This window comes from Rattus rattus, chromosome 6 (assembly GCF_011064425.1).
Source record: "Rattus rattus isolate New Zealand chromosome 6, Rrattus_CSIRO_v1, whole genome shotgun sequence".
Lineage (NCBI taxonomy): Eukaryota > Metazoa > Chordata > Mammalia > Rodentia > Muridae > Rattus > Rattus rattus.
The window spans coordinates 6,455,047-6,471,568 of NC_046159.1; the positions used below are offsets into that span (position 1 = coordinate 6,455,047).

The window sequence follows — 16,522 nt, forward strand, 5'->3', positions numbered from 1 at the left end:
TTTCCTTCCTCACAACTAGCCAGCAAACAGGGCACCGTGAATCTAAACTCAAGTTTCGGGTCAAGCAACACCTGGGGTTCTTTATAACTTGGGACTTTAGATGAAGAAAGACAGCACGCAGACACCAAACTGAACTCTGGACGCCCAGTGGTCATGGCAGACAGACAATGCCTGTGAGCCTGATGCTAAGGTAAAACTATGATTCTAAATAATGACTGGTGCTTCTACAGGGCACACAAACACAAGGTCCTTCGTGTTTGTCCTCTGCAGTGGAACCGACCTGAACGAGAGCATAGAAGATCTTCATAATTTGCTTCTGCAGCAACACAGAGTAATGGGAAGCATCCGGAAGCAGCTGCAGGATTTGCTGCTGAATTCTAGGCAGAAATATCTGCATGGCCGCCAGGAGAGGCTCTCTTTCTTCCGCTTTTTTATATCTGCATGGGCAAAGACAGAGAATAACAAGGTGATGGTTTCTCCTTCCCACTGAGCTGTAAACAGTGAGTGAAAAAGACTTGTTAACCATACAAAATAGAAAATGATAAAACACGGGCTTAGATTTTCTACAGAGTTATTGCAATAAAGTTGGAAGAAACTCTGAAAGGATAAATTCTTGTTTCAGGTAGACACAAATCTCTGTTCGAAGGTTGGGACTAGTTTAAGAGTCCAACACTGAACAACTGCAATCCCAGTTCTCAGAAGATAAAGACAGCAGATCACGACTTCAATGCTAGCCTGAACTTGTAAAGCAAAATCTGCCGGAAAAATGCCAAGGGCGGGGGATGTGGCTCATGAAAAAGGCCCTGGCTGGTTTGTTATGAAGCAATGAGAAGGAAGGAAGCAAGGAAGAAAGGAAGGGAGGGGAGGGAGGGAGGGAGGAAGGGAGGAAGAAGGAAGAGAGGAAGGAAGGGTCAATCCAAGACTATTTAGTAATGAGAATTTTTATATGAGAATTTTTCTAGTATTTAACTCTCGTCAAACCATAATTCATCCTATAAAATGGAAGCTGATCGGATAGCTTAGATACATCATCCTGCAGGGCAAATAACATGAAGAAAATTTTCTCATCTCACCCTTCACTGAGAGTAAATATACCTTATGAGCCTGGGTGTTCTCAGTTTACGTATTGCTGCCAATCTAAAATTATTTTCTAAATAGAAATTCTATAAAACCTTCTAAACTATCACCTTAAAGAACAAAAACTCCATGGGCTGTAATCTCAGCAGTCAGGAGGCTGAGGCAGGAGGATGACTGTGAGTTCAAGGCCAGCTTGATCTACCAACTGATATTGTCTCAGAACGAAGGAAAACTACAGGACTGCATATACAAATGCAGCACTCATCTTTAAAACCAAGAGAATAACACTAACTGCCATCCAAGTCATGGAAATGTTCCAAATAACGTTTACATTTCCTACCTCTTTTTACCAGAAAAGTATCTTATTTCTGTATCTGAGGTATATCTACAGCAGCAGCTAAAGTAAGTAGATCACACCATGGCTCACTGCCCCAGGAATCGGCAGTGTACACCAGAGAACCTGAGTGCCACTGATGAATTGCAGCCAGTGAGCACACTGTTTGACTCAGCGTTTTCCACAATGAACTGACTTTGCCAAACCCCACAGCACGCTGCTTCACGAGCCTGAAGCCAAAGGACACTGGCTCTCTTTAGTAGAAAAGAACTTACTCATAGGTCTTCACCAGCTGATACAAGCACAGTAAACTGCCGAGCCAGTTCCCACTGTTTGGTGACTTCAAGTAGTAGTCTATCTTGTCGACCACTGCAGGCCAATGACCAGGGAAATCATGTCTAATGATGACTCGGAGACACATTGTTAGCTGGACTCTGTGAGGTGGGAAAGAAAAGGCCGAAATTCAAGCGGTTAATGGTATCATCCCCCTCAAAGAGCTACAATACTGATACAATGTTCTCCAACTCTCTTTACCCTTGTTATACACATAGAGCCAAGCGCCACTGAGCATGGATAACACTGAGAAATGTGTCATTAGCAAGTTCAAACTTGTGTGAACACCAGAGTATACCTTTATAACCTACCACTCATCTAGTTACATCTAAGGAGATGTAATTACATGGGACATCACTGTATACATTGTTAACTTATGTAGCAAAAGAGTGTACACATGTGGCCAGGATGTGAGAAAAAGTGATCCTGTTAAAAACCTTCTCAGTGGCACAATTCCCTGAAAATGGGAAACAGAATGGGGGAACCCCTCAAATAAACGAAACCTCCATCGTACCCTAAAGGTATTTTAGTGGACCCTGCACCTTGACTGAGTAGCACAGTAGATCTGGCCCTGGTGGTGGGAGCATGGGTGAGCCGGCTGTGAGGTTGTGAGCACAAGAGAGCTGTCCCTGCCACTCATCTGCCATGAGGTAGTGTGGAACTGAAACCCTCCTGCCCTCACCCCCACCATCTGCAGCACCGGGGTCATGAGGGCAGGAGATCCAGTCCTGCCCCTCACCAGTTGCAGCACCCAAGAGAGCTGGCCCTGCACCTCACCTGGACAGCACAGTGGAGCTGGCCCAGCCCCTTTCTGGCTGAAGTACTGGGGAGAGTGGGCCCTACACTTTAACTGGGAAGAACAGTAGAGCTGGCTCTTGTGGCATGGGTTCAGGTGAGCCGCGGGCACCGAGAGCATGAAGCATGAGAGCAGGAGAGCTGGCCCTGCCCCTTGCCAGCTGAGGCACTGGTAAGCGAGCTGGGGCAGTGCTGGAGAGCTCACCCTGCTAGTGTGGGTGCCGGAGAATTGGCGAGCTGACCAACTCAGCTCACCATTCAGATCCAGTGCGTTGAGTTGGCTCACCCCAATATCTACCTCAACTATGAGCAGCAGACGCATGTGAATGGACCAGTCCTACAGACCCAAAGCTGCAGGATGTCCATGGCTCAGGGCCACAAGAGGAGGAGGCCCGGTGAGGATCTAGCATTGATGCTAGAGCAGAAGCCAGCAGCCCTGAACCAGACCAGTGACTCATTGCAATGAACATTTACAAGTAATGATGTGTGAACAGAAGGGTACATTGTGGGACACACTGTGACACACTACAGCGTCCACGAGGAGATGTTTTTTACGTTTTGTTTTGTCTTTTGCTTTTTATTTTCTTTGGGGGGGAGGTGCCAGGGCAGAGGGCGGACCTGAAGGGAAGAGGATTCAAGGTGTGAAAATCACAAAGAATCAATAAAAAGTTAAAAAATAAATGTTAAGAGACTGTCAAAAATTTCAAAGTATACAGCAAATCTACCTCGACTCTGTAAAAATTCTTACTTGTTTTATTTTATATTTGAGTCTTCATATCCAGAAGGAGCAGCAAATATAGGGTCCTGGGTTTGATCTACAGCACAGAGAGAGAGAGAGAAAGAGAGAGAGACAGAGACAGAGACAGACAGAGAGACAGAGACAGAGGCACACAGGGAGAAGATAACAACACAGATATAGATTATGTATACACATGCAGATAGATGATACAAACACACATAAATATATACAGAGATATGCCAACACATAGATGATGATAGGTAGATGATAGATATGTATATATATGTACAAATATAGATATATAGATATATAGGTAGACAGATACACATATACCTACCAAATGGACAAGCCTAGGGCTGGTGTGTGGTTCATTGGAACAGTACCTCTCTGAGTATAAGATGTGTGTATACATATATGTATACACACATCTGTCAACTGGATAAACCTAGTTCTCATTAGTTAAGAAAGCCAGTATGGTGGGTTCAGTCCCCAGCTCCAAAAAAAAGAAAAAAGAAAAAAGAAAAAAAGAAAAAGAAAGCCAGTATGGTACACAGCTCCAGTGAAAACACACACTAATTCTTATACTTTGAATACAACAAATATGGATTTGCTAGATGATTTCTGAAAAGGGGAAATCAAAGAACCACTGTCAAAGAAATAAGTGGGGGGAAAAGGCAACAAAAGAAATAAAACAGAAAAAAAAAAAAAAAAGAGTGAGAGTGTGCAAGATGCTACCCTAAAGCATTTAGTGCAGTATTCACTTCTTCAGTGGGATTCGTGTGTAATTAAGATTGAAAAGAAAATAAAGGGGAAGCAAAAATGCCCCTTCTACAAACTACCACTGTTACTACCATGGATGTCCTCATGAGGTCATTTGATTAGAGAAATTAACCTGGCAAAATTAGAATTCCAAATTGGAATTCTTGCTGAGCTGTTTGTTTGTGAGGAAGTTTCACGTGCGTAGCCCAGACCGGAGATCTCCAACGCAATATGCAGCTGAAGGTGACCTTAAACTCCTGGTGCTCTTGCTTCTACGTCCCAAGAACTGGGATTCGCACAGGTACCGCTATACCCCACTACACTGCACACTGTATGCAGAGCTGGGACTCGAACCCATGCTCTCATGCATGCTAGGAAAGCAGTCTACCAACTGAGCTACATGCTCAGTCCCAGGATCCCAAATTGTAAAAAATAAATAATAAACTAGTGTTCAGTTGAATATTCAACAGCTGAGATCTACAAACACTGGGGAAAAAATTAAGCCAACATACTATATCTTCCTTACGGTACCAAATTAATTTTCTCTGCAATACTTTTAAACAAAATTAGACAAAAAGAAGCAGTATCTTCAAGGATCCTTAGGACACAAAAGGAACAAAGCCACAGAGGACTGTCTCATAAAAAAGAGGAATTTCCTGTCTACTCTCAGTAGCTGTTCCTTTAAACAACTCTGGCATAAAGTATAGCTAAAAATTTTCCCTTTTCTGGCTTTCACCTTGAGATGGGCCTTGTGGTCCATTTCTCAGTTCAAGCAAGAGTGGCAGGGGGAGCTAACCCCTGCGTACTGCTTTAAAACCAATGGGAGATCCAGAAGATCTTCACAGACAAACAGACAATGGTTTTGAGCGGGTCCTGGGACACAACTGGCATATGGGGAACCGATGAGAATAAGGGTGCTCTTCTTCAGTGAGTTCACCTGTGTTCTCCTAGCTAAGCAAAATAACTGCACAATAATTCAGTGCTTGCTCTCTTGTTACCGTCCCCCTCAAATTCCCTTTCTTTTCCTGTTTTCATCACAGTTGCACTTAATAACCGATATTAAACAATCTTGTCCCCACCAGTGCTTCATCCCTTCCCCCTTCTTGTCCATTTGCGAAGGGAATTTAATCACTGGCTCATATGTTGAAGTAAATTTGTTTCTCTTCTGAGATTGCAAAATTCATAAGTCCACGGATATGTTGTCTAAAGTGTAGAATTAAAAATGCATTTCCTGGGCTGGAAACATAGCTCAGTTGGTAAAAACTTGCCCAGAATACAGGAGGTCCTCGGTCTAAGCTCCAACTCCACGTTTACCAATCACAGCAGCATACAGCTGTAATGCCAGCAACTGAGATGGAGACAGGAGGACTAGACATTTAAGGCCATCCTTGGTCACACGGTACACTTGAGATTAGCCTGGGATAGATGAGACCCATCTCAAAAACCTACACGCCCAAGAGTCCCAGCCAAGGCCAAACGCCGCCTCAGATCACACAGACAGGGTGTGGCCTACCTCACCAGATCTGGAGACCGAATTATCCCTTCCACAATGTTGTCACGAATCTGCTGCCGGTCATTCTCGTGGATATTGAATGGGAATATCACTTCCCCCGGTGGAGGCTCCCTGTCTGGCCAGTACTGTGTCACCATATTCTTCAGGTAGATGGCAGCTGAGTTTAAGAGAAAAACAGATGTGTTGGACGAAGCCTTACATGAGTAATGCGACACCCACCCAAGATGGAGACCTTACAGGTGCAAAAAGCCAAACTTGGGAAGGGGAGATGGGAAGAATTCAAAAGTTTTATATGGCAGTCAATCAGGAACATCCCACCAAGCTGGAGGACATCCTTGGAGTCGTGTCCATGTTTTCAGACTGAGCACAAATACAGTGTTATCAGGAAATTTCCCTTTTCTCAAACCTAACAGTAAGCTGCTGTCTGCTGCTGATCCGGCCTCCGGTCACCCTGAACGTTCAGGAGTGTTTGTGCTCTTACGGCACTGGTAATTTCATTTAGTCCTTTGAGATATTATTTATAATTCATAAAGAAATAGACATCCACTCTCAAATGTGTTTGGAAAAAATCTCAAGAAATCTGTAGCTCTATCAATCAAAATGTATAAATCGATTACTTTGTTTCTACTCGTTTCAACATTGAACAAAAAGACATTTGGAAGAAATTAGCTGAATTACTGCTATAAGACTGTTTTATTTTGTTCGATGTGTTTGTGGTATGTGCATATATGCATATTCACATGTGTGTGGGCACGTGTGAAGGAGGGTTTTTCTGTATGCACATGCATGCATGTAGAGGCCCAGAGTCTCTTCCTTCATCACTATCCAACTCATTCACTAAGGCAGGGGTTGACCTGGATGTGGAGGTCACCAACTCGGGGCTTGACTTACTCATCTTGCTTTAAGAACCCATCATTGCCTTTCAAGTGATGGGTTTACAGGAGGCCACACATGTGGCTGGCTGCCATGTATGTTCTGGTGATCAGAACATTGATCCTCACACTTGCAGGTAAAGCACTTTATCCACTGAGCTACCCCAGGGTAATAAGAGATGTGGCTAGATGTGGTGATGCACACCTCTAACCCCAGCACATGGGGAACGTGAGACAGAATGACGCTTCAAGTCTAAAGCCAATCCGAGCTACATAATCAACTCAAGGCTGGCCTGGGTTAAAGTGTGAGATCTTGTCTCAAAGAGAGAAGAGAAAAGAAGGAATGTGAAGCTTTTTAACCATTCCAGTTGACCCTTAGTGTAAACACATATTCTCAAACGTGTGTAAAGACAGACATGTTTCTGAAGAGTGCCCCAGCTTTCTCCTCAGCTTTCTTTCTCCTTCTGCCCCCCCCCAGCAAAGATTCTTCTACTTCAATTTTACTGTAAATTAAACACGGATGATAAAAACATTTCACCATTGAAAAATACAACGTGTTCTGTATTGGTTAAAATGTGACAGAAATTTAACAAAATTATGAACTTGATATCCTATTAGCCCTCTTTCATACATTTTGATGCACCTAGGATTTCAATGTGTTTGTGTAAAAAAAATTATAGCATAGTAAGCTTGTGTGTGTGTGTGGGTGCGTGTGTGTGTGTGTGTGTGTGTGTGTGTGTGTGTGCATGTGCGCGCACATTTTAAAGGTCTTTTTAATCTAAACCTGGCTGTGAACTAAGTATCTCCTTTACCTCAGTACAATTATTCTATTCCATAATGTGATTGTGTAAGGCTAATCATGTAATCTGGACATGATAGTGTATGCCTATAACCCCAGAACTTGAAAGGCAGTGACAGAAAGATCATGAATCAAAAGCCAACCTAGACTACATGTAGGAGATAAGGAAGGAAGACACACATCATGGAATTGTATAAGATCCCACAGACATTAAAATAAGTTTCATATTTAAAACAAAAAGCCTAATTCCTGGCACTATTAAAGAAGAAAAAAAAAAGAAAGGAAGGAAGGGAAGGAGGAGGGAGGGAGGGAGGGAGGGAGGGAGGGAGGGAGGAGGGAGGGGAGGGAGGGGGAGGAGGGGGGAGGGAGGGAGGAAGGGAATGTCATGTCCTGGTCCTTATTCAAACATCAAAGTCGGATGGTAGTGGTACACTTTTAACCCCCAGCCCTGGGAAGCAGAGGTAGGTGGATTTCTGTGGGTTTGAGGCCAACCTGGTCCTCAGAGTGAATTCAGGACAGCCAAGGCTATGACACAGAGAAACCCTGTCTCGAAAGAAAAAAAACCCAAGCAATATACTACATCTGTGACTTGACACAAATGCCACTAAAACTCAGACCTATAAATCTGCAGTCTTAACCGAGGTGACCTATGGTAATGCTACTGGGATCATGACAAGTCAGGGAGATGTTAGAGAGGCAAGGAACTGATGGATGGATGGAAGCAAAGAGAGTAAAACAACTAGAAAACAACTAGGGCAGCTGTGGGGACTCGGTGTCTACCACTAACTTTCCCAGAGAAGAGAAAAGTATCCTTGTATCTTAGAAGTGTTTCATGTGTTCTTCCTAATTTTTCAAGAAACTTCTAGATACATATTTTTAAGTTATATATTTTTTACTCCCTGAATGTTACATTTAGATCATGTATTTAATCGTATCGATCCACCACTACCTCCTTCACTGTCTAGGGACCCCTACAGTCTATCCCTCCCACCTTCACTCCCTCTTTACTTTTCATTGTTACTATTAACAGCCCTGAGTCAAATCTGTGATGCCCTAGGAACCTGCGTGTGTGGCCATCCACTGAAGCACGGGCAACTCACCAGCAGCCACATCACCAAAGGAGAGTGACTCTCTCCTTCAGCAGTCATCAACTGCCAGCAGCTCCTATAAGGGTGGGGGCCTGAAGGGTCATTCCTGGATCAGTGCTGGAATTTTAACTGTCACCTTCTCGTAGGGGTCTATACAGTACATTGTAACTATTTACATTTAAAGCTGAACTCCCATTGACTTGAAAAATGCAACTCACCTGCCTGACGCACAGGGAACTCCACATGGTCAGAGACTATGATCCGAAGCAAGCTGGGGGCAAAATTAATAATCTTGTAGGACTGAAATTACAAAGAAATGCTTTGTAAATAACAGGGCATTCTCAATAGCTATTATCACCATTACAGAATATATTACTGTCTAAATAAAAAAAAAAACTTTTCTATTAATGTTTTTTGGTTGTGTGTTGAGTTAAGGTCTCTCAGTATAACTGAGAACTCCTTCTATAGATCAGGCTGGCCTGGAACTCCTTCTATACATCAGGCTGGCCTGGAAATCAGAAATCTGCCTGCCTCTGACTCCCAACTGCCTCTACTGCACAAAGAAAGCAGAAAGAAGGGCTTTTAACATGAGATAAATTCTGAAGTAAAATGAAAATACTTTTAAGTGATAAAAAATTCTTATAAACAAACTAATGAATAAAAATGTGAGTATTTTTACCATGCTTGACATATATTCCCGAAACACTCTCCACAAAGTATTCTAGGTTACTCTCTAAACAACAGACATGAGTATTCATTCATTTACCACAAGAACCTATGAGACCTTAAAATCTTATTACTATTTTAAATAATGTCGTCTGTTACTCAAAGTCCTTTCTGTTGACCATTTATTTCTTCTGAAACCTTTAACCTTTGAGAGAGGAAATTTCATTTTTTATTAATTGACTCTAAAAGATATTAACAGGTTTACAATCTCAACCTTTTATTTGACCTCTGTGGTAAGTCAACAATGAAGTTACCTTGACGTGATCTAGAATCACCTCTGAGACAACCCTCTGGACATAGCTGTGAAGGAATTTGTAGTTGAGTTAAGTAAGATGGGACGAGGCTCCTTACAAGTGGGGTCTTGGTTTGAAGAAAAAGAAGAAAGCCAGCTAACACCAGCACGCATCCCTCCCTCCCCCTCCTCCCTTCCTCTTCCCCTTCCCCTCCTCTGCTTCCTTACTGTGGATACCATGTGACCAACTGTGTCAAGAGCTTAATGCCATGCCTTCCCCACCATGATGGACTACACCCTCAAAAATAAACGCTTCCTCCCTTAAATCGCTTTTATCAGGTATTTTCTTACTAGAAGAAGAAAAGCAGGGTTGGGGATTTAGCTCAGTGGTAGAGCGCTTGCCTAGGAAGCGCAAGGCCCTGGGTTCGGTCCCCAGCTCCGAAAAAAAGAACCAAAAAAAAAAAAAAAAAGAAGAAAAGCAACTAATATAACCTCCTCACCACAATTGTCTCCTCCCAGATTATCTGGACTCTAATTGTCTTTTTTTTTTCTTTAAAGATTTATTTATCTATCTATTTATTTATTATATATAAGTACTCTGTTGCTGTCTTCAGACACACCAGAAGAGGGCATCAGATCCCATTACAGATGGTTGTAAGCCACCATGTGGTTGCTGCGATTTGAACTAAGGACCTCTGGGAGAGCAGTCAGTGCTCTTAACCAGAGAGCCATCTCTCCAGCACTCTAATTTTCTTGTTGTGTACTTTTGGCGAACAGAAAATAAAATGTCGCATCTTCAGAAAACTGAAGCCCAATCCAGGGGGGACAAAGACAGAATCATGTTTTTAAAAAAAAATTACAAGTTCTATAGAGAAAAACTGGTCCAACAGCAGGGACGGCACAGAGGACAGGCACTGCTAGGCAGTTTTCATTATCACAGTGCCTCAGGAATCCATGCTAATGACTTCCTGTTCAGCCAGCTGCCGGTACCTTTCACCTACAAGCTGTTCACTCTGGGTACCAATAAGGAATGGAACCCATTCCTTCTGATCATATTTACATATTTGTCTAGAACCTGGGCCTAACACATTCCTGGGGCTCCGCTTGACCTGCCAACTCCACGTTAACTTACAGGCGATTCCGCAAGGCTCCTCCCAGGGACCTAGCAACAGCTTACGTCGTCACCCGTCACCAATGCCGGCGGCCGCCGCCAGGTGTGGCAGTAAAAGGATTAATCATCACTCTAGGTTTTTCTCTGTTCCCAAGTGTTCCCAGCCAGTCTCTCTCTCCCACTTTCTGCTCTTCTTTCTGTACTTCTCCGTCCCTGCTTCTCTGCCCACATGGCTCTGCTCTCGTTCGTCTGCCTCTGCCCCTTACCTTCCTCCCCTTCCCCCAAATAAACCTCCTTTATATTAGGTCTGTTGCGTGGCGCGATTTCTCAGGGGGGCATCTTGGCATGGGCCCACCTGGTGCACCCCACCCCTATGTATGTAAATACCTGGTCTCCACAGAAGTCAGAAGAGGGAGTCAGATTCCTGGAAGTGGAGTTACATGTGGTTGTGAGACACCACGTGGTTGCTGGGAATTGAACTCGAGTCCTCTGGAAGAGCATCCCAAGCTCTTAATTGCTGATCTATCTCTCCAGCCCCAACTTATCTGTTTGTTTTGTTTTGTGGAGACAAAATTTCTCTGTGTAGTCCTGGCTGTCCTGCAATGGCTCACTCTATTGGCCAGACTGGCCTTGAACTCAGAGATCCTCCCAACTCTGCATCCTGAGTGCTGGAATTAAAGGGATGTGCTGCCACTACTACTGTTCCAACTCAGTTTTTTAAAACTTTTCCATCTGGGGTGTGGTGGTATATACATCTTAATCCCACCACTCCTGGTGTACAAGTAGAGTTCCAAGCCTGGAGTGTGGTGGGTTGGTCTGATGCTACTTGTAATCAAATGCTAATTTTGCACCCTAAAATCTGGTCACTCCAAGACAGGCAGATTCTAATGTATATAGCTTTTATTATGTAACACACACACACACACACACACACACACACACACACACACACACACACACGGCTATCCATGATGGCTAATAAAGATTCCCTCAGCCTGTAGCTGGGCAGAAGAAAGGAAGGCAGGGCTTTGATTCCCAAGCATGAGAGCTGAGACAGAGACCCTGAGGGGAAGAGAGAAGGAAGACGTGGCTTTGGGATAGGTAGATCACGAGCTCATGGCCGCATGGCCGCAAGGGCTGGCGTGTTGGAGCGGGAACTGCACAAAGGGAGGAGCATGGCGAGTGATATCTCAGGGTTACTGACAGGGAAGTGGACAAAATAGCTTAGAGGGTTGATACATCTGCTCAGACCAGGTGTTTTAAGGCTCAGACCAGGTGTTTAAAAGTTTGGGAACCTTAGAAAGGTGGGGTAGAAAACCCCAAATATTTACAAGGGAGGTTTACTCTATCTCAAAAAAGAAAAGAAAAGAAAATAGAAAATAAAGGAAAAGAAAGGAGGTAGATACCTTTTTAATCTATCATCGAAATAACAAAAATTTTGAAGTAGGTTTTTAAAAGCAGGTGTGGGGACCTAGACAGGATGGCAGTGGTTAACAGCATCCGCTGCTCATCCAAAGTACCCAACCCAAGCTCAATTCCTAATAGCTACGTCAAGTGGTTCACAAACAACCCTTCAACTCCAACTCCAGAGGATCTAAGCCCTCTTCTGGTCTCTGTAGCCTGCCCCCCCCCATACACATACATGATAAAAACAAACATTTCTAAAATCCGGAGTTTTAGAGAGAGAACACAGAAGCTATGAGCATCTACCACTCTTTCAGAGGACCTAGGCTCAGTTCCTAGCACCTATGTCAAGCCATTCATAGGGGCTGTAACTCCAGCAACGTGAGTTCTGATGACCCTGGCCTCCAAGGGCACTGCACGCACATGCACATACCCATATACATATACACAATTTTAAAAAAGAAACAAATTTAAATGAAACAAAAGCAATTTTTAAGCCTGGTCTACATGAGATCCTGACTCAAACAAATTTAGAGAAAGACGAGACCGCTAAGCCATTAAGAGTGCTTGCCACTCTCGCAGAGCCTGCGTTCAGTTCCCAGCACCACATCAGGTGGCTCACAACTGCCTGCAACTCCAGCTCCAAAGGGTCTGACTCCCAAAAGTCGAGAAGATTCTGGCCTCCGCAGCCACCTGCCTTCACGTGCACATACCCACACACGTTATTTATGAATATGTATGCTTAGTTTATATATATATATATATATATATATATATATATATATATATAAAACTTCACAGAGTGATGCAGCACTCAGGAGACAGAGAGCTGCACAGGAAGGCAGAGGCAGCCTGGGCTACACGAGACCCCTTTAGGGAGAAAAATGCAAAAGGGCTAAGTAAGCTCTAGTCTCATACAGTAGATACCTATTCATTCATGCAAGCAAGGCAGGATGACACAGGGGTCCTAAGGGACAAGCATGCAAAATCCAACACCAAAATCACATATTATTAATGCTAAAGTAGGTCTTCTACTTCAAGTACAAAAACCTACTGAACGCATATTACAACCCAAAACACTGTACCAAATGCAAATGCTGAATGAATGACACAACAATGTTATCTTGTTTTGGTTTGATGTTTGTGGTGCTGGGGAAGAGCTTAGGGCTTCACACTGTAAAACAAACTACGAGGAACAAGGAAAATAGTCTTCTGATGAGACAGAATTTGGATTAAAACAATATGAAGAGAACACAGGATTGAGCCTCTCCTGGTTCTACAGGCTTCAAATCTTTTCTGCTTCCATAATATCAACCACCCTCATGTGCTGACAAACCAAAAAAAGCAAAGTTAGGCAATGGGCAGAAAGTCTAGCATGGCATCAAAGTTATGTTCCCTGTTATCACTGTGAAAGGGACATCTGATCCTGTGGTGAAAGCAGCATCAAACAGGCAGCCTCCCGGTGCATAGCAGCAGGTTGCAAATCTAGCCCTTATGCCATTCTTATTAACTAAACCCTGATGACTATTACTCCAGACAGTGTTCTACAAAGTCTGGGACAGGTACTGACACTAAGTGTCTCTTATTCTGGGGTGACAGTCCTTTTTCAGACATCAAGCCATCCTTTTTTGGCCATTCTATTCAGCATAACCTTGTGTGTGTTAGGATTACAGGACTGAGCAGACCTGGAATTCAACTAAGGCCTCAAGAATTCTTAGTTGAACATTCTAGAACAGAGCCAGATAGATAGTAACAGGATCTCGGCTTTCCTTATTACCTCTTGAGGATCCTGGATTAACATGTACCTCAAATTCCATTGTCAGTTAATATTTCTCTTTCAAAGATTCAAAACATCTTAAAAAAAGAAAGAAAAAACTCAGCTAGGGCAGACACACTGGCCAAGATGTATCCTTCTACTTTAGGAGATACAGAATTGCCTGGGGAGCCACTTAAAATAAAAACTTGTTCCTACTCCCAGGTTTTCAGATTCTTTGTATCAGTGACGAAGTCCATATTTTGCACATCCAACAGTTCTCAGAGAAGCGGAGGCCACTGGTCTTAGCAACCCCTCAAGATCCACTAATTAAGGAATATCCCTTCACACCTGTAGGAAGTCCAAACAATTGTCAAGCCATGTAAGGAGATTTTAATTTGTACATTTTAGTAAGAGGATCATGGTCTCTTCTACATGTGCAGAACCAGAGCTCATGACTATTACAATTTTGAAAGGTTGGGACAGATGTGGCAACACAAACCTTTAATCCCAGCAGGCTAGAGACAGAGGCAGAAGCAACAGGCAGATTTATGAGTTCCAAGCCAGCCTGTTCAACACAGAATTCCAGGTTAACCAGAACGACACAATGAGACCCTGTCTCTGAAATGAAAGGAAAAAGGAAAAAGAAGAGGATGAAGGAAGAAGAGCCGGGTGAGGACAAAAAAAGATAAGAAATTTTAGGGGTGACACTGGAACAAGGAATGTCTAGACTGCTTAGAAGAACGAAAAGTGGCTAAAGGAAAGTCACACACGGCCTTTGGGCTAAGATCAAGAGTGGAAAGTCACACACATTTCAGCATTCGAAAGAAATGCCTCAAATACTGTATTACTGGTTGGGCCAGTCTTTGAAAAGGTTCATGGTACATGGAAACCGCGTGCTCTTCCCAGAACTCTGTCGGACAGCACTGCCCAGCACTCCAGCAATACTCTGCCATGATCCACATGGCCACCTCCAGAAGCAGGTGAGGGCAGGGTTTCCAACAGCAACACCTGAAAAGGGCGGGTCCGGAGACAAGCTAGCTTAGCTTTGGTGAATTTTCCCACCGCGTCTCCACGTAAGCGCATTAAAGGAAAAGAAAACACACCCAAAGACCTCTAGCAAAGGTTTCATAGCTCCTTTGTGCTGTCCAAGAGGTCTGAGCAAGTGCACGAAGAAAGGATAGAGAGCCAACAGGTGCTCCAGTTGCTTCGCAGGGGTCCTGGTCTCGGGCTGGGGTTGGAGGAGAGAGGGAGGGAAGGGAGAAGAAGAGGGGGTAAAAAAGGAAGAGGAGCAGCCCCTCGCTCACCTGGTTGAGCTCCGTCTCAGCAGCAATCCTCAGCTTTGGGTCGATAGTGCCCTTCAGCGCCTGGATGATCCGATTGAGGTCCATGTCCACGAGCGGGAGCTCCGGTCCTAGAGCCAGCAGGCCGGGTTGCAGCCCGGATGCTTCCTGGCCCCTTTCAGCCGCCTTCGCCTCAGGGGACTACCTTACCCCCACCCCCTGCCGCTGCCACCGCCTCCTGCAGCTACTTGCTGCGCCACTCTGACTCCGCGCCCCCTGTCCTCCCTCCTCTCCCCTCCACAACTCTCTCTCCATTCACCTTTTACGACAGCCGGTGGGAGGTGGAAGAGGAAGCGGCGACTCCTTTACGGCTGCCTCTTCCCCCAGCATGCAGCATTGAGCGGCACCCTCAGGGGACGCCATGATGCTTATCTCAGGAACCGGCTTTCCACAGCTGTCCTTCTACAGGAAGTCGCCCTGGTTTGTTCCACACACCAGACTCTGGCAGACCGCCGCCATGATGCTGTACGGAAATCCTAGCTTGTCCACCCACCGGTGTAAGAAAAGTAAGTTAATTGGCCTGGCATTCTACTTACAGTTGTTGCAAATTAGGCATATCTAAACGAAGTGGTACTTTTTGTTCGCGAACTCTGCACATTCGCAACTGAACTGTTTCAAGACAAATTTGCTGGGACCCTGAAATCATGTAACCTACAGAAGAGGTTTCCTTCAATGTCAGAGCCACCTTTTCTCCTGGCATACATTCTTTGAACATTTGTTTAAAATGTTTTCAAACAGGATACTACAATGTTTAGACACCATATTATTTAACAAGATAAAATTCAATGCAGGTTTGTATAAAAACGCAAAATATAATAGAAAATCAGTGTATGTAAAAACACAAAGATGTAGTAGTCAAGAAAACTATATGACCAAGAGTGCCAAAAATGTCCAGAGTTTCACTGTGAAAGGCAAAAAGCGTTCCACTGTTTCCATCTACAACCGCAAAGCATATAATATCAGCAAAATTTTCCTCTTGTGAACTCAGAAGTTTCTAAAAACATACAGTAAAGATGACTGGGCAAATGCTGCTGAGGTGTGATCCTCCCAGGCACATATAATTAAGATGTATTGGTTCAATTAACTGGGTTGTAAGAAGAGTGTAGAAAATGATACAGAATGTATGCTATATGACTGACTGCTTCAAGCAGTGCCCATTTCAGTCCATTATGCACACAGCCATCAGAATGAAAACTGCATTCTCAGTTTGAAACAGTGCCTTTGCTATGTGCACCCCCAATTTCCTTTACTTATGATATCTTAACTCTAATAGATCTTTGAAGTGGAAATGTCTAGTTTCTTTGGAAAGTTAATTATGTCAAATGCTGGGGCACACAGGTGAAAGGATGTTGTGCTAAAGCGGACACAGGAAAGAATGATTTCCTGAAGCAGGCACAGGTCAAAGGATGTCTTGATATAGCAAACACGTGAAAGGACACTTGATGAAGGAGTATAAATATGACCCCACAGACAGTGGGAGATGAGCACTAAGCATTGGTTTGCTCTGCCTCACTAACAGCACATGGTCACCCCACATAGAGTTGTTGAGCTCAACCTGTGGTAACACCACCATTGAGTGAAACTCGCCCAGAACTGCTCCTGAGGTTCCTGCGGCAGCTTGCCTTGCCTCAGGCCGGTTGGTGA

At 44.0% G+C, this 16,522-nt stretch overlaps 1 protein-coding gene across 2 annotated transcripts in view; it reads right to left on the reverse strand.

Moving 5' to 3' along the window:
• Ipo8 (importin 8) overlaps positions 1-15,166 on the reverse strand; it is a 59,177-nt gene extending 44,011 nt beyond the window's left edge. For both annotated transcript variants that reach the window (XM_032905445.1, XM_032905444.1), the window contains exons 1-5: positions 14,843-15,166; positions 8,528-8,609; positions 5,551-5,707; positions 1,687-1,845; positions 281-437 (exon numbers count right to left, since the gene is read on the reverse strand). In XM_032905445.1, coding sequence (XP_032761336.1) covers positions 281-437; positions 1,687-1,845; positions 5,551-5,707; positions 8,528-8,609; positions 14,843-14,926 — 639 coding nt within the window. In that variant the 5' untranslated portion in view covers positions 14,927-15,166. The remainder of the gene's footprint in view (positions 1-280; positions 438-1,686; positions 1,846-5,550; positions 5,708-8,527; positions 8,610-14,842) is intronic.
• Positions 15,167-16,522: the final 1,356 nt, after the last annotated feature.